Raw genomic sequence first — 16,137 nt, forward strand, 5'->3', positions numbered from 1 at the left:
AGAGTAGGAGGGGAGGGGAAAGAAACTCAGAGCATCATGGGGCCCCCAGCAGCCTAGGCCTATAGCAGCATAACTAAGGGAGGGCTCAGGGTCACCTGATCCAGCCCTAACTATAAGCTTTATCAAAAAGGAACGTCTTAAGTCTAATCTTAAAGGTAGAGAGGGTGTCCGCCTCCCGAACTGAGACTGGGAGTTGGTTCCATAGGAGAGGAGCTTGATAGCTAAAGGCTCTGCCTCCCATTCTGCTTCTGTGGACTCTAGGAACCACAAGTAAACCTGCACTCTGAGAGCGAAGTGCTCTGTTAGGATGATAAGGCTCTACGAGGTCTTTAAGATACGATGGAGCCTTGTCATTAAGGGCTTTGTATGTTAGGAGAAGGATTTTAAATTCTATTCTGAATTTTACAGGGAGCCAGTGGAGAGAAGCTAATATGGGAGAGATATGATCTCTCTTGCTAGTTCCTGTCAGTACTCTGGCTGCAGCATTTTGGATTAACTGGAGGCTTTTTAGGGAATTATTGGGACATCCTGATAGTAAAGAGTTACAGTAGTCCAGCCTGGAAGTAACAAATGCATGGACCAGTTTTTCAGCATCACTTTGAGACAGGATGCTCCTGATTTTTGCAATATTGCGCAGGTGAAAGAAGGCAGATCTAGAGACTTGGTTTATGTGTGATTTAAAGGACATATTCTGATCAAAGATGACTCCAAGGTTCCTCACAGTAGTACTGGAGGCAAGAGCTATGTCATCTAAAGTAACTATATGATTAGACAGCAGATTTCTAAGGTTTTCAGGCCCAAGCACAATAACTTCAGTTTTGTCAGAGTTTAGAAGTAAGAAGTTGCAGGTCATCCAGGCCTTTATGTCTTTAAGACATGCTTGAAGTTTGACCAGCTGACCTGATTCATTTGGCTTCATAGATAAATATAACTGAGTATCATCTGCATAGCAATGGAAATTTATGTTGTGCTTCCTGATAATATTGCCTAAAGGGAGCATGTATAAAGTGAAGAGAATTGGACCTAACACAGAGCCCTGTGGAACGCCGTGACTAACTTCAGTTTGTGTGGAACATTCGTCATTAACATGAACAAATTGAAATCTTTCTGATAAATAAGATTTGAACCAACTTAGTGCAGTTCCTTTAATCCCAATAACATGTTCAAGTCTCTGCAGTAAGATGCTGTGATCAATGGTGTCAAAAGCAGCACTGAGATCTAAGAGGACAAGTATGGAGACAAGTCCTTTGTCCGAGGCTAGGAGAAGATCATTGGTGACTTTCACCAATGTGGTTTCTGTGCTATGATGGACTCTAAATCCTGACTGAAAATCCTCAAACAAATCATTCTTGTGCAAGTGGTCACATAACTGCTTTGCAACAGCTTTTTGAAGGATTTTGGAAATAAATGGGAGATTGGATATTGGTCTATAATTAGCTAGGACACCTGGGTCAAGAGTAGGCTTTTTGAGTAGAGGTTTAATTACTGCAAGTTTAAAAGCCTGTGGAACATAACCTGTTAATAGAGAGAGGTTAATCAGATCTAGTATGGATGTGTTGATTAGGGGAAAGACGTCTTTGAGCAGCCTGGTCGGGATGGGGTCCAGGAGACATGTTGATGATTTAGATGAAGCAATTGTTGAGGTCAACTCAGCGAGATCTATAGGGGAGAAGTAATCCCAGTATAAATGAGGTCTTACAGATGTTTCTAAAGCCATTGTAGTAGATGGCACATCTGCGAGAGCTGTGGGAGTGGTCCGACCAATTTTTTCTCTAATAGTTGTGATTTTATTTGTAAAGAAGCTCATGAAGTCATTGCTGCTGAGATCTAAGGGAATGTTAAGCTCAACAGCACTGTGGCTCTTTGTCAGCCTGGCTACAGTGCTGAAAAGAAACCTGGGGTTGTTCTTATTTTCTTCAATCAGTGATGAATAAAATGCGGTTCTGGCACTACGAAGGGCTTTCTTATATGTAATTAAACTATCTTTCCAGGCAATGAAAAACTCTTCGGACTTAGTGGAGCGCCGCCTCGTTTCCATTTTCTGTGATGCCTGCTTTAGGGAGCGGAGCTGCGAGCTGTACCACGGGGCTAACCTCGTCTGTTTCACTGCCTTCAACGCTGCAGTACTATCAACAAGATTATCGATTTGTGTGGGAGTAAGGTTAAGGTGGCCTCCTTCCACTGTGTTGGCAAACGGCACTGAAGTAGATAAAGATGGAATTATTTCCTTAAACTTGGTAACAGCATTGCCAGATGGACATCTGCTGTAGTGGAATTGTTTCCCACATAGAGTATAATCCATTAATGGAAATTCAAAAGTTATTAGAAAATGGTCAGACAGAAGAGGGTTATGGGGAAAAACTATTAAGTGTTCAGTTTTGATGCCATATGTCAGAACCAGATCAAGAGTGTGATTAAAACAGTGAGTGGGTTTATTTAGTTTGAGAGAAGCCAACTGAGTCTAATAATGAACAGAATGCATTGTTGAGGCTGTCATTGTCGGCATCTACATGAATATTAAAGTCGCCTACTATGATTATTTTATCTGTACTAAGCACTAAATCAGACAGAAAGTCTGAGAATTCACTTAAAAACTCTGAATAAGGAGCAGGTGGACGGTATACAATAACAAACAGAACAGGCTTTTGAGTTTTCCAGTTTGGGTGTGAGAGACTCAGGGTGAGACTTTCAAATGAGTTATAACTATGTTTAGGTCTAGGGTTGATTAATAGGCTTGAGTCAAAGATCGCTGCCACACCTCCACCTCGGCCTGTGTTTCGAGGGATGTGACAGTTACTGTGACCTGGTGGGGTGGATTCATTTAGGCTGACATATTCTTCCTCAATTAGCCATCACTATTTTTAGGAATGCTCTCAAGCTCTCACCTTCTTCTGATAATTAAGTTAAATTTCCAATTTCAGTTTTTCATTTCGTGTTCCATAATTATTCAGCATTGCATCTCAGCCTTCAGTCATGTCAGCATTTTCAGGGCAATTCTTCAGCAATCGGCATCCACGCGCATTTTCTTCAGGAAATGCATTTGTGTGGTTTTGTTTGTTTCCCCCTTCCTCAAAACTCAGGCAATTTAATGTTGTGATTCTACACACTCCGATGCAGCAGGTGGCGGAATGACCGTATTCCTTGGTTCGGAATCCGCAAGAAAACGAAGAGAAGAAGCAGCAACTCTGAGCAACAGCAGAAGAAGTAGTTCTGTGCGAGACAACAGCGAATTTGGAATAAGGTGGTTGATTTGTTATGCGATTCGGATCCTCATTAGCACGCTAGTTCTGAATACATCACCTGAAGCACAAGAATATCTCGCTGCCAAGGAGAAGCTTCAGATTTACAGACATAAACAGCTAGTTGAGCTTTATTGCCAAGCAGCAGTTGCAGGCCACGAGCAAGGAGTCAGTATGAACTCCTGGGTCCGCTTTAACGCGCAGAGCCAAGCCAAGGAGAAGCTTTTTAGGTAATGTTACTGATTTTATTACCAACAACGAGAACATATGAAATATCGCTGAAGCCACACATACGGCTTGTTAGCTAGCGTTAAATCTCCGCCAGCCGACTAGCAGAGACAGACCACTCGCTAACAAACGGCAAATTGTACTAGTTAGTCTACACAGAGACAGCACAAAGTTGGCTGACTCGAATGGAGAGTGTTTCTACATGACCTGAAACTGAGTAACTGATAGCCAGTGTCTGCACTGACGAGGAGAGATCTGCAGTGATCTTTTCAACTTTTCACTAGATTCTTTCCTCTGCTGTCATTATGAAAAGCTGTGTTGTGATCAAATTAACAGTGTGTGTTGTGCACTCACAGAGCTGCTCAGTACGCCTGCACTCTGCTGGGATACACTTTGCAGAAGGGCGGGGCAGGGGCGCAACTCTACAGAACTGTTCTTCAGCTGGAAGCGCACATGAGCCTGACAAGAAAGTGTAAGTAAAGGTGCCACTTGCAGTTCTATTCCAACCACCAGAGCTGAAGCAGGGTGACTGTTGTGTGTTTTGTTGCCAAGTGCTGCGTCTGGGAAACTCTGTGGAGGCACTGGAGGCTGCCAAGAGGGCCATACACCTTTCTGACAGCGTACTGAGGCTCTGCCTGACCATCAGCCACCTCAACAGAGCCTTGTACTTTGCCTGTGATAATGTCCTGTGGGCTGGAAAAACAGGCCTCATCTCTAGACTGGACCAGCACAAATGGAGTCAGAGATCTTTCAGGTGAGCGAGGCGCTTCTTTTTCTTTTCTGTGTGTATGTTTTGCAGACAGTCTTCATACGCACCCTGCGGTGGTAAATGCTCCACTGCCCTCTCGGCAGAGCATTTACCACCGCAGGGTGCGTAGGAAAACTGCCTGCGTGAGGAGTTTATTACCAGGAAATACATCATGTACTGTCGACCTGTACTGTTTACATTCTCAGTTTGCACATGCATAATTGCACATTGACTGTTGACTGCTGCACATGCTGCTCTCATGCAGCATACATTTTCCTATTATATTCTTATATATTTTTATTATACTGCTGCATTTGCTGCTTAAAGTGCCTTAGATTTTGTGTTACTTATTTATCTACTTTATATTTCATTTGTATTTTGTGGCATTCATATGGACAGCAAAGTAAGAATTTCATTGTACAGGGAAATACATTTCCTAACTGTGCATATGACAAACACTTTGACTTGATATTTTAATGACATAATCATAGAAATCTGACATTATATTCAGTGCTGTGAGTTTAAACCTCAGTTGCAGCAGGTTTAGGTTCAGTCCACCTACACTGACCTCTATTGTTTAGTTTGGAAAGACGGATTTAGAAGGGTTTGGCTGACAGGGTTAATAAGGACCCTGATGTGACCCACAGACTAAAACTCTGGATATTGAAATGCTGTATTTGTACTTGAAGTACTCACTTGAAATGGAACACAGTGAATTAGACCCACAGCTCCAAAATAAACAACCACGTTTGTACTGTTGTCATACCCATTATGTGATTGAACTCTGCAGGTACTACCTCTTTGCTTTGATCCTCAACCTGACTCGAGATGTATATGAGCTCCGCCTTCTCATGGAGTGTGACACGCGTCACAGAGCCACCAAATCCCCCCCTTCCCCATCCCTCGGAATCCCCGCTGACCACCTGTCCTACCCCTCCTCACCTGCGGCTCCAGCCACTGTGGCCCTGCCCATCATGTCAGATTGGCTCCGCAGACAGCTTCACCTACTGGTAGCTGTGCTGTACAGCAACCCACCGCTGCTCTTAGACCTGCTGAAGAATAGCTGTGATATCTTCATCCCTCTGGACCGGCTGGGGGTTTACCCAACAGGACCTGGCTTTGTAGGGGCCTGTGGCCTGGCCTCCTCTATTCTCTCCATCCTCACCATGGTCCACCCCTGGCTCAAACTCAAACCATGAACCAGGATTAATAGTGAAGTCCATCTGAACAGCCCCAAGGAGGAGTGAGATTCCAGTGTAATGGGGTCAACATACTGATGGTTCTCTGAAGACAGCATCTGCTGCTGTTCACTCATCACGTTTGGAACTAGTGGCAGGGCATCCAGATCCTTCAGATATGCTCAAAATAAGTGACAGGGTACACCCCGAGAAGCTTTTGCATCACACAATGCTTATATACCACTAACACCTCACAGCTCATTTCTGACTCGCATGTCTGAACTAATCAGCTTTGTATTGAAGTGTAGTGCTGCTGCACAGAGCCCACTGTCTCAGACTTCCACAAAGTTACTCATACTCAACCATCATTCTACACTTCATAGTCCAGCCGTTACCTCTCAGTACTCAGAGGCTGAAGGCACTACAGTAAAGAGCTGTAGGATGGTGGCTCCATTCATTTAGGCTAACAAATAGATGCAGACAGTCTGTAGAGCCTCTTAGATGCTGCGCTGCTCTCTAGAGGCCCAAAGGTTCTGCTGTGTTGCACATGTGACACCACCCAGATGTGATGTGTTGTTGAACTGTAGATGTTTGTATTGTCAGTTGTTTCATGTGGCACCACCCTGTTAATCAGGAAGTCAATGAGGAGATGTGGAATCAGTGTTGGTCTCCAAATGTTACATTGTGCAGGCTTTGCAGTTTTGACACAGGACCTGTTTTTAAATAAACCTCCTACTGTTTTCATGAAGGTGCTGTCAATTATTAGCAGTACTGTTGAAAGCTATCACCCTGTTTTTAGTATTGAAAATGGGTATTACTTTATAAAGCTTTTCTTAACTGAATGTTTTAGTTCTCCACAGAATTTTCTGAACAGCTGAGTACTGTCAAAGCAGCAGAGGTGAAAGAGCCTGAGCTGGAGAAAAGAGTGAACATTAACACTGTTGTGTTATTCAATGTAGTTCACTCATTCATTATTTAGCAGGCTTGAATTTCTGACCCAATAACCAGCAAAACACAGTAATAGCCTCATGATTTCTGTGAATTGAAAAATTGGAGTGAATTTTTTAGATGCCTATTACATCAAAAACCTTGCTCAGTTACATGTAATAACTATATTTAAATGTAAATTTAAAGATTAACTGAGTGCTGTTCAAACAAATTGACTACATGCAGTCTGTATTTAAAAATACTTCTAAGCCTGTCTAGTTTTAAAATCTTTTTAGCCTCATAGCAATAATACTCTGGAATAGTTGCATCATTTCCAACATGATGTAAAACCGACTGGAATGTTTCATCACTGCAACCAGTCACAACATGAGAAATGATTATTTGTGGTTCAATAGCTCATGAAATGAAAGTTAAAACTTTTCAGTGATTCCAGTGATGTACAGTACATGTTTCACTGCTGGGGAACAACCTGGCCGTTTCCATGTCCACAGACTCCATAAGCATAGGCAGTGTGCAGATGTTATTCTGACCCGAGGATGAATCCACCATGCCTGGAGTTTGGCTGTCAGGACAGAAATCGCTGTCCCTGTCCTCACCCTGCAGAAATGCAGTAACATTTAGTTAAGACAGGCTTTGGGTTACAGATTGGTGTCCAACACGGAGGTGTACTTTGACACTGAATGTATGAATGAAGAAATGAGATGCCAGCTCAGTTTCTTCAGGCTTAGCATGAGAGATTTTGGAGAACAGCTGTTCAAGTTTCCATGGTAACCAATTTGAGTTCAATGTCCTCTACATTATGGAATGGAAAACTGTTTCCCTCAGTTCAGGGTTAACAAATTCAGCACTTTCACTGGTTGATACCGAATTATTAGCTTGTCCATCCAGTGGTGTCCAGCACCACTCGTTACCAGGTGACGTCCAGTTGTTATAGCAGTCCCCTGAAACTCTCCCCAGTCCTCAGAATAAAGTTGTCGGCAAGCCTGTAAAAACGGGTCCCGGAGAGAGCTAAGGAGCACAGGAAACAGACCATAACAGCAGGGCTGGCCTCTGATCATCTGGCATCAGAAACCTTACAACAAGGGCTGCAGGAGACTATTGAGCAAATTGTCTCTTTGCAGTCAGAATTCACACAAGAACAGCAAGGATGTGTGCAAAAAGCAGCAAGAGGAGTTGAGAGAGAAAAAATATTAAAACGCTATGGCAGAATGCATAAAGTAATAAGTAAGGATAATTATGAGATGCTTTGTGTGTGTTTTGTTTGAAATAATCATTAAAGAATGTGTAAGAGAAAAATGTAAAATGATTGTATTATATGGAATGGTGAAAAGTGCTTTTATATCCAATCTCATCACAAAGAGTGGAGAGTGCTGAGTCACAGAAAAGAGGAAGACACACATCCCTGAAAAGGGGAAGTGAAGTTGTATGACAGAGAGAGGAGTGTGATGAAAAAGTAGAAAGACACTGAGAAAGTAATAAAAATCATGTTCCATGTATAAAGATCTGATTAATAAATACTGTTTTAATCAATCTCTAATTAATAATCAATGTTTGGTCAAGTATAAGATTCAAATTATAAAAATCCAAGTTTAGATTTTAAAGCATTGATGGTTATGTGGAAAATCTGTGTGCAATTCTGATTGTTCAGTTGAAAGCGATAATGGGAACTTTTGTATTTCAAGCAGAAGTGGGTTTTCTGTCTTGTGTTAAGTATTAAGATGATAAGTTTTCTAAAGGAAGGGGAAGTAGAATCTGAGGCTGGATCTAACAAAAGCAGTCATGAACAGTTACAAGAATCCTGAACGCAATATGCAAATGAGTTTTGAAGAGCGACAGTGTGCAGGCCAAAAAAGTTATTAAGTGCAAACTATGGTATCTGGTTGGAGGAAGGGACTGAGTCTGCCGACCAGAACCCTTTAAAAACCCGGGCAGAAAGAGGAACGGAGGAGTCCTTCCACAGTTGCAGCCGGAGGCTCTGTCTGGTTGATTTCCTGACATCCAGAAGACCGAGGGACTGAAGGAACACAGCCAAAGGAGTAAGGAGGCTGCGGATTTATGTTTAGAAATGGTAGTTGATTTATTTAGACTGGAAGCCGATCAAGACAATTATTGATGATTTTAATGCTATATCTTGCTGCTTTGCTGTACCTCTTTTAAGCTCCTATATAAAATTCCTGAAAAGGTTTAATACTCTGTTTATTGAGTCAAGTTTTGATGATGCTGATTCTCATGATTTTAGTGGGTCTACACTTTCAATTAGTAATTGTTAAAGTTGCATATATTGCACAATTCCCATTGAGTTTTCAATTACACAATCAACAGCATTAATAGTATGCCAAACTTCTCAATGGTGTCTCAGAGAGTTAAAACAGGTAGTGGTAACCCAGCGGTGTTAACAAGCTGCCTGGTTGTGGATACCCCACGGGGACAAAACAAGCAGCACTTTTCTGATTGGGCTTGTTGCACGGGTGAATTCCATACATAACCAGCTGGCCATGAGAAGGGAGGCGGCATTTAGAAAGTTACATCAGAAAAGGGGTTATCTAAAATATCCAACTGTTTACTTGTTACTTCATATACACTATTCTCTAAATATCCTATCCTTAATAACATGTCAACTAAACACTGTGCAAAATAGATATGGTCTTAAGTGTCCAGTGACACAGCTTTCGTTGGTTATTTCAGACAAAATTTAACACTTCCTCAAAGAGCCAGAGTGTACTGGTTTATAAAAATTTCTCAGTACAGTGACATCTGAGGGTTTAAGGAGGTAGCTGCCACAGTAAACTGCAGGTTGTTGTTATTTGGGAGGTTTGGGGTCTTATCCTGAATTAATAACATGAAAGAGGGAGGTCTGCAGGGAACTCTGTTCGCAGGTTCATGGTAGTCAATTACTGAGTTAATATCCCCGTCATACAACCTCAAGCAGTGTTTGGAGCTTTAATATGTTTCAAATATGCCACCTTAGTGTGAGAGGTAAGCTTTATTCCTATGTCCAGGGGTTAGCATATTGTGGCCTTCAAACAAAGTCAAGAATTGTGCTGCTTCTCAGAATTCTGTTATTGATCCGGATTAAATGTTTGCCCTTTCTCTGGGGCCTGCTCACACCACAGTGACCCATGTAGTGTACCGAAGAGTGCATTGGCTCTTCTGCCTTTCTTTGATAAGCGAGTGTCACTTCACTTCAGGTAGGACATGTACAACTGTGATCCAGGTACAGACCGGCTGAAGTTTCCTACCTTACTCAGATGAAATATAAACTGAAAATGTTAAGGTATACTGCAAATAGAGTTTGAAACCTCAACAACACTGCCTGCGTTTTTTTTTTTTTTGCCATTCTGACTAATTGATGCAATGACAATTTTCAACAGTAAATAAAATAAGGATGCGTAGCTGGTCTGTTACCTTCACCTGGACACAAACAACAAGACAAGCTAAATAAAAAAAGGTTTACTTTCAACTGTTACTAAGAGAGAGGGCAAGCCAAACAAAGGGAAAGTAATAACATGACAATAAAAACTGAAAATACAGGAGGCTGATCCTGAACACATCAGAGGACCAGTAGCTGTCGGATGGAACACTTCCTGCTGGTGGTGATCCAGGACAGAGTTCTTCACTAGCCACCAACACTGACTGCAGAGAGAACAGAACAAGTGTGTTATGACACTACATGTCAAAATGAGCATAACATGGTCAGTTTACACAGACCGTCATGGTGTGGTGGTTTATCTACATGCCAAGAGGAAGAAGTGGAAAAACCCATTTTTTTTGGATGGACTCTACAGAAAACTAAAAGTTCATGTGAGGAAATCCAAGGTTTACATTATACTGTCCACACAACTAGTCCCGCAGATGATGAGAGCAACACAGCTGATTTGTCCTCATTGTGTTTAGAAAAAAAAAAATTACAAGCCATTTTGTCGTAGATACTGTTACTCTCAGAACAAATGTATGTTAGCAGTTGATTTAATGGAAGATGTGTATAATGTGAAAGCTGCTGAATGTGGCGATGGTCCAACCTGAACTCATCACTCCTGCGTCTCCATACTCTCATCCTCGCCATCTCCTCCCTCCTCCAGAGCTTCATCTTCCTCCTCCTTCCTCTCTGGAGGTTTCTCATAGGCCTTCTCTGACGGAGTGACGATCACACCATCCCATGTGGACATCTCTATTGCCAGGTCTGAAGCAACAAATTATTGTTTATTCGGCTTATTGCTCAGGCAGGCACAATTTGTATCCTCACAGCTCAATTGTGGAACTTGACGGTACATGTGGAAATAGCAACACGCTTAAGATTTGCCCCTCACATTTGAACATGTTTACCAGGGATCATCATACTGGAAGCACAATCGGGTGTGACGAGATCTCGTGAAATTAAAACGTGATGATATTTTCTCATTAAAGCAAACGCTGTCTTGCAATATCAGCACATAACAGAACCAGGGCAATAGCATGACGGAGTGTGAAGACGGAGTGACGGTATGTTTACATTAGTCCGGCAGAAACAACTTCCTGCTGTGTTTTAACGCACAGGGCTGTGTTGGTCGGGGGATGAGGGAGTCGACATGTGTGGCTTAGTTCACACCCCGTGAGTTTCTGTTGTGGTTAGCCATGCTGCTAACACAGCCTACTCTAACCTAGCATCAGGGTGTCTGCAGTGATTGATAATAAATACTGTTTAACATCCAGCATGAATAAACGCATGGCGTGTAATTATGGTGCATTAATTGTGGCCCAGATTCAACAGTGAACAGCAGTGAATGCTCATCCTAACAAGGTAAACAAAAGTCTTCTTCCCTTGGACACCCACGTCCAGATCATACCCTGTATGCGACTAGTCAACACCGCGCCTTAGCCGGATCATCTCTTCTGTTTGTCCATCATCTCCAAACTTGGAGTTTGCTGGCACAAGAGGAGCACCCGTTAGCTTTTTTACACCAATGTTACTTGTGTGAGGTGGCACACCTATACTGCTGGTGAGTGTCGTGGGCCTGTGTTTAACTTTGTGTGGACTGTAGTAACATCACTCCTATCAGCTGCTGCTTCTCATTGGAATGTAAGGATGACTGCTATATACAGTACACGTTACTCATATCTAGCCAGTTGATTTACTTCTAAATAAATAACAGATTTTATCTTACAGCTGGCATCTCCCTCCAGGCCAAGGATCTTCCTGTAACCTCCATGAGAGAGCACCCTCACCAGTGTCTGAGCTGTGAAACACACCATGTCCTGCACAAACAAACACACAGACATTATCACACCACCATCAGTCATACCACTGTAGTGGTTGAAAATAAACAAGGTTCCAGAGGTAATATGTAATAGAACAGTATGTAGTCCATATTTAGATATTATTTGTAATAGTTGTGTAAGGATGGAAGGCTGAGCTAAGTGTTTACGGAAGCTTGATCTGTTTCTGGCGCAGGCAAGAATATCTTGGGCTGTGTCCCCCTTGTTTAACCTATGGGTCAACATCCCGAGTGACTTCCTACTCAGATAGGGAATGGATATACTGTAGCTGCAGCCTTATGTGAACTGATCGTGTGCTCTTTTCAGGTTTAGAAAAAGGAAATGTGCGCTAGGTCAATGCGACCTAGAAGTTCACGTACTGGACAGTTTAGACAATGCTCGGAAGAAAGTATATGGGCAGCTGGCATGGGACCGCGTCTTCATGGCTCAGGCCATGGAGGGCTGTGCAAGTGCGAGCAGATAAAAAGCTGGGTTAGAGCAGGAGAAGGAGAGAGGATGACCATGCTACCGTGAAAGGTGTACCGTAGACCCGGGGAGACTGACAACTGACTGTGGGTTGACAGAAAGACTGACTCGGGACCAACAACAACTGACTGGTGCGTTTGACAATCTTCTTATTTAATGCTTTATCTATCACATTGCAGGAGGAGAGTCCCTGTTCTCTGTTTCCCTAACTACAAGATTATCTGTTTAAATACTACTCTATTCAGAATAATTGTAATATTAAATGATCATTTAAATTGGGATGGCTTGTCTGAATTAATTTAGTTGGCATCACACTCTAGCCACGACACCACATTTCTGAAAGCCGTCTCACTTGTCAGGAGTTTTCTGACTCAAACATCTGGTTGTCCAGATAGCTCTTCTGTGGTCAAACGCTAGAAGGCATGCTACTGCCTCACTGCAAACAGAATGTGGGTGCTAGCAGAATAATTAAGCTCCCTGTATCACCTGCAGTAAAGGGGCAGGATCACACCCACCTGTTGTTCCAAAGTCATGACTGTGTGCACTCTGAAGTTTCCACTCTCACAGGGGTCAGTGATGCCCACAGAGCCAGGCAGAAAGAGACCAGCAGCCAGCATCTGCAGGCAGCGCCTTCAAAACACAAGTCCAGCTCAAAGCTTAGAGACAGTGTCTGATCCTTAGTGATCATACAGCAATGAAAAGTAAGGTGAGAGAACCAACCTGTAGGCCGCATTCAGGGACAGGGGCTGCCTGGACGGGTTGTTCATCACTGCAGAGTGGCCCTGAAACAGACACCAGCCTTACCACCATGACCTCATCACTTGTAGATTGATACTACGTTATCTTATCACTCTGGACATGATGTCTGTAAAATGTCAAGACCTGGGGACTTGTGGTCTTACCAGCAGGTCCAGGATCCAGGGTGTGAGGGGTTCAAAACCAGGGAAGCGCAGCCTCAGGTCCTTCAGCAGGCGGATCAACACTTTTACCCTGAAAATGAGGACAATCAGATAATGCAGTAAGTTCAGGTGAGTGTGCTCATGCCTACGTTTATGCATGAATCAACTCTAGTGGTAGAAAACAGCAGGCCAGTAAGACTTCCTCACGTTGACTGGGAGGCATTCTCCTCAAACCAGCGGGCGTGGCGAATGGCAGCGAGCGCGCTCTGCAGCACCTTGATGTCCACTGGAGAAACAAGACAATAAATCCTAGTGTCCCAGGGTGGATTCCCACCATGGACTTCATGTCTTATACATTTACCAAAAAGTCTAATTAACAACCTTGATTGTGACAATCACAGAGTAAAACAGCACTCATTTGTCAAATCAACACATGGTTTGTACAGTAAATAAAGCAGATTATTGTCACTGTATTCTCAGTTTTATGACACATTTCTGAACTTTTATATTTTATCTCCAGAACCTGAACAATCTGCGAGTCAATTTGGCAGCATTTTAACAAATCCTTTAGCTTTTTTGGAGTTAATTGTTTTTTCAAATGTTAAAAATGTAGCATAATGGATGTTGTACTGTAACCAGTGGTCACTTATAAAGTTTGTTCACATTTTGCCAGATGCTTTTCAAAAAGACTGGGCTCTCTAGGACCTGTCTTGACCAACAGAAGTTTTACTAAACCCTTTTAACTATGACTTAATTCAAAATGGAGTGAAACTGAGTGAGTGAAAATAGCTGTGGCCTACACTGAGACATAATTACCGGAGGAATCCTCAGGAAAAACGATAAGTTGACTGTGTACGGTTTTCTGAGCAAAACAAAGGCAGCTGTTACAGGGCCACCAGGTCTGCTGACGTGGCTTTTGTTAGCTGAGCAGTTGTGAGCTGAGACTTCCGACATGTCTGCCATAGGACATGGTTGTTGCTCCGAAAACAAAAAAACAACTAACAATCAAAAGAGATCTCCAGAAACCTACTAAATAATAAAACACTGGCAGAGTGATACCTGCAGGACCGGCGGCCTCAATTATCCCACTGTTTCTCATTTATTTAAAATATCATGGCCCAAAATTGAAGAGGTTGTACAAAAAAAAAAAAAAAAAAAAAAAACCCAAAACAAAGTAGAGACATTTCCTCTACACGCTGAATATATATGTGTGTGTGTGTTGTGCACAGAGAGTTCATACAGTGCAGTTCAGGGTCGAGCTTGCGCAGGTTGGGAGGGACGGTGGTGATGAGGATCTTGACAGTAGCATCAGCTGAACTGATCTCAAAGCCTGTCTCATTGGTCAGCATGGACAAAACTGAAACCAGGAGATACACAGTTGCACAGTAAATACATCTGAAACGAGCAATAGCACATTATCAATTAAATATTTTTCATTTTGGTCTATAAAATGTTGTGTGCCCATATGGATGTGAGAATAAGTCTTAGTCGGGCTGCACAATTATAGCAACAATCATAATCACTATTTTCTTTGGTCAATACTGAGATCACAATTATTTAACCCGATTATTTTGGAAACATCAAGGATTTATTAAACTTTTAAAAATGTTTAACTGTGTTTTTTTTTTAAATTAATTAGTTCAGTTGAGCCATTAGGTATTCTAAATAAAACGTTGCTACTTCAGGTTAACAACACTGCCAACCTTAAACAAAACGCTCAGTCTGCTGCCCAACACAGCATCTCTCATTTAACCATACTTGGCAGCACTGTATCAGAAGTAAAGTCCTTCAAGTTCCTGGGCTGCACTATCTCCCAGGACCTGAAGTGGACGTCCAACATCAGGACCATCACCAAGAAGGCACAGCAGAGGATGTACTTCCTGCGCCAGCTCAGGAAGTTCGACCTGCCCCAGGAGCTGCTGATACAGTTCTACAGAGGAATCATCGAGTCTGTTCTCTGCACCTCCATCACTGTCTGGTTTGGCTCAGCAACCAAAAAGGACAAGTACAGACTTCAGCGGACAGTGAGGACTGCAGAAAAGGTCATTGGTGTGAGCCTGCCCTCCATGGAGGGCCTGTACACCGCACAGGTCAAAAGGAGGGCGGTGAGGATCACTGCTGATCCCTCACACCCCGGATACAATCTGTTTGAACTCCTCCCCTCTGGATGGCGCTACAGGTCACTGTGCACTAAGACAACCAGGCACAGGGAGTTTCTTCCCCCAGGCTGTTACTCTGATGAACACTTAACCCAAGACAGTATGATTGGACAATAACCCTCAGTGCAATACCTGTGTATATATACATTGTATAGATTAGACAGACTTGTACAGGTCTCTAGTACTCTGTTTTAAATACTCTATTTTTATCCCTAATTATCTCATTTCAATGAAAATTCCTTTGTTGTCTGCATTGTCTATTTATACTGCTTTTTCTGCATCGTTTGCACTGTTTGTTGATGTTAATACTGCTATTTTGTTATATTACACATCCATATGTTGGTTTACTGTCTGCACATTGAGAGCTGACGTACCTGAGTCAAATTCCTCATGTGTCCAACAAACCTGGCCAATAAAGCAGATTCTGATTTAACACAAATTTATCCCATTTGTTTCTTAGGAGACTGGTTGATGTAGAGTAAGAAGAGTTACAATGATTAAGACCTACTCTAAACTACACAATTACTGTTTTATGACCAGCTTGAAAAATCCTGAACCCATCCTTTAATGTGGGCCACATTCAAATAATTAATCACTAAAAGATACTGATGTCTACATGTCATTTACCCAACCCACCGAAAAACCGACCAACAAGGGGCTCTAAGTGCATCACCTTCAGTAGGGTCCTGTGCACGAAGGGTCTCCACTACTTTGTTTCCAAGAGCAGCAACTGCCTCCACTGTAAAAGAAAAGATCATCATCACCAGTCAACATTCATTTAGAGTCTCCAGACTTTGGACTGCTAGCATAGAGACTGATCCACAGGGGTATCTAATGTGATTAAAATGCAACTACTTCAACAGACCTAAAGAGTGACAAGCACCAACACCTCGAAAGGCCTTCAAGTCAAAAAATAAGAACAGCAGCAACTTTGTTTTAGACAGGGTTCCAATTTGAATAACTATACCAAGTCTCTTCAGTTTGGAAGCAGGTGACATCACTTCCTAGTGATCACTCACG

At 42.5% G+C, this 16,137-nt stretch overlaps 2 protein-coding genes across 3 annotated transcripts in view; one reads left to right on the plus strand and one right to left on the minus strand.

Annotated features, from left to right (window-relative positions):
- Positions 1 to 3,097: 3,097 nt before the first annotated feature.
- Positions 3,098 to 6,141, plus strand: pex11b (peroxisomal biogenesis factor 11 beta). Of its 2 annotated transcripts, none has more exons than XM_020624846.1 (4): positions 3,098 to 3,241; positions 3,824 to 3,939; positions 4,020 to 4,221; positions 5,006 to 6,141. In XM_020624846.1, the coding sequence occupies exons 1-4, from the start codon at positions 3,129 to 3,131 to the stop codon at positions 5,412 to 5,414; spliced, it is 840 nt and encodes a 279-aa protein (XP_020480502.1). In that variant the 5' UTR covers positions 3,098 to 3,128; the 3' UTR covers positions 5,415 to 6,141. The 2 variants fall into 2 exon arrangements, with proteins under 2 accessions (XP_020480502.1, XP_020480501.1); XM_020624845.1 differs by having other exon boundaries at positions 3,110 to 3,469.
- Positions 6,142 to 9,776: 3,635 nt separating this feature from the next.
- ilf2 (interleukin enhancer binding factor 2) overlaps positions 9,777 to 16,137 on the minus strand; it is an 11,837-nt gene continuing 5,476 nt past the window's right edge. The window contains exons 7-15 of the mRNA XM_020624839.1: positions 15,791 to 15,885; positions 14,199 to 14,315; positions 13,166 to 13,244; positions 12,962 to 13,049; positions 12,780 to 12,841; positions 12,575 to 12,689; positions 11,483 to 11,573; positions 10,361 to 10,521; positions 9,777 to 9,974 (exon numbers count right to left, since the gene is read on the minus strand). Of these exons, the coding sequence (XP_020480495.1) occupies positions 10,370 to 10,521; positions 11,483 to 11,573; positions 12,575 to 12,689; positions 12,780 to 12,841; positions 12,962 to 13,049; positions 13,166 to 13,244; positions 14,199 to 14,315; positions 15,791 to 15,885 (799 nt within the window). The 3' untranslated portion in view covers positions 9,777 to 9,974; positions 10,361 to 10,369. The remainder of the gene's footprint in view (positions 9,975 to 10,360; positions 10,522 to 11,482; positions 11,574 to 12,574; positions 12,690 to 12,779; positions 12,842 to 12,961; positions 13,050 to 13,165; positions 13,245 to 14,198; positions 14,316 to 15,790; positions 15,886 to 16,137) is intronic.

Source organism: Monopterus albus, unplaced genomic scaffold (assembly GCF_001952655.1).
Source record: "Monopterus albus unplaced genomic scaffold, M_albus_1.0 scaffold339.1, whole genome shotgun sequence".
Taxonomy (NCBI): domain Eukaryota; kingdom Metazoa; phylum Chordata; class Actinopteri; order Synbranchiformes; family Synbranchidae; genus Monopterus; species Monopterus albus.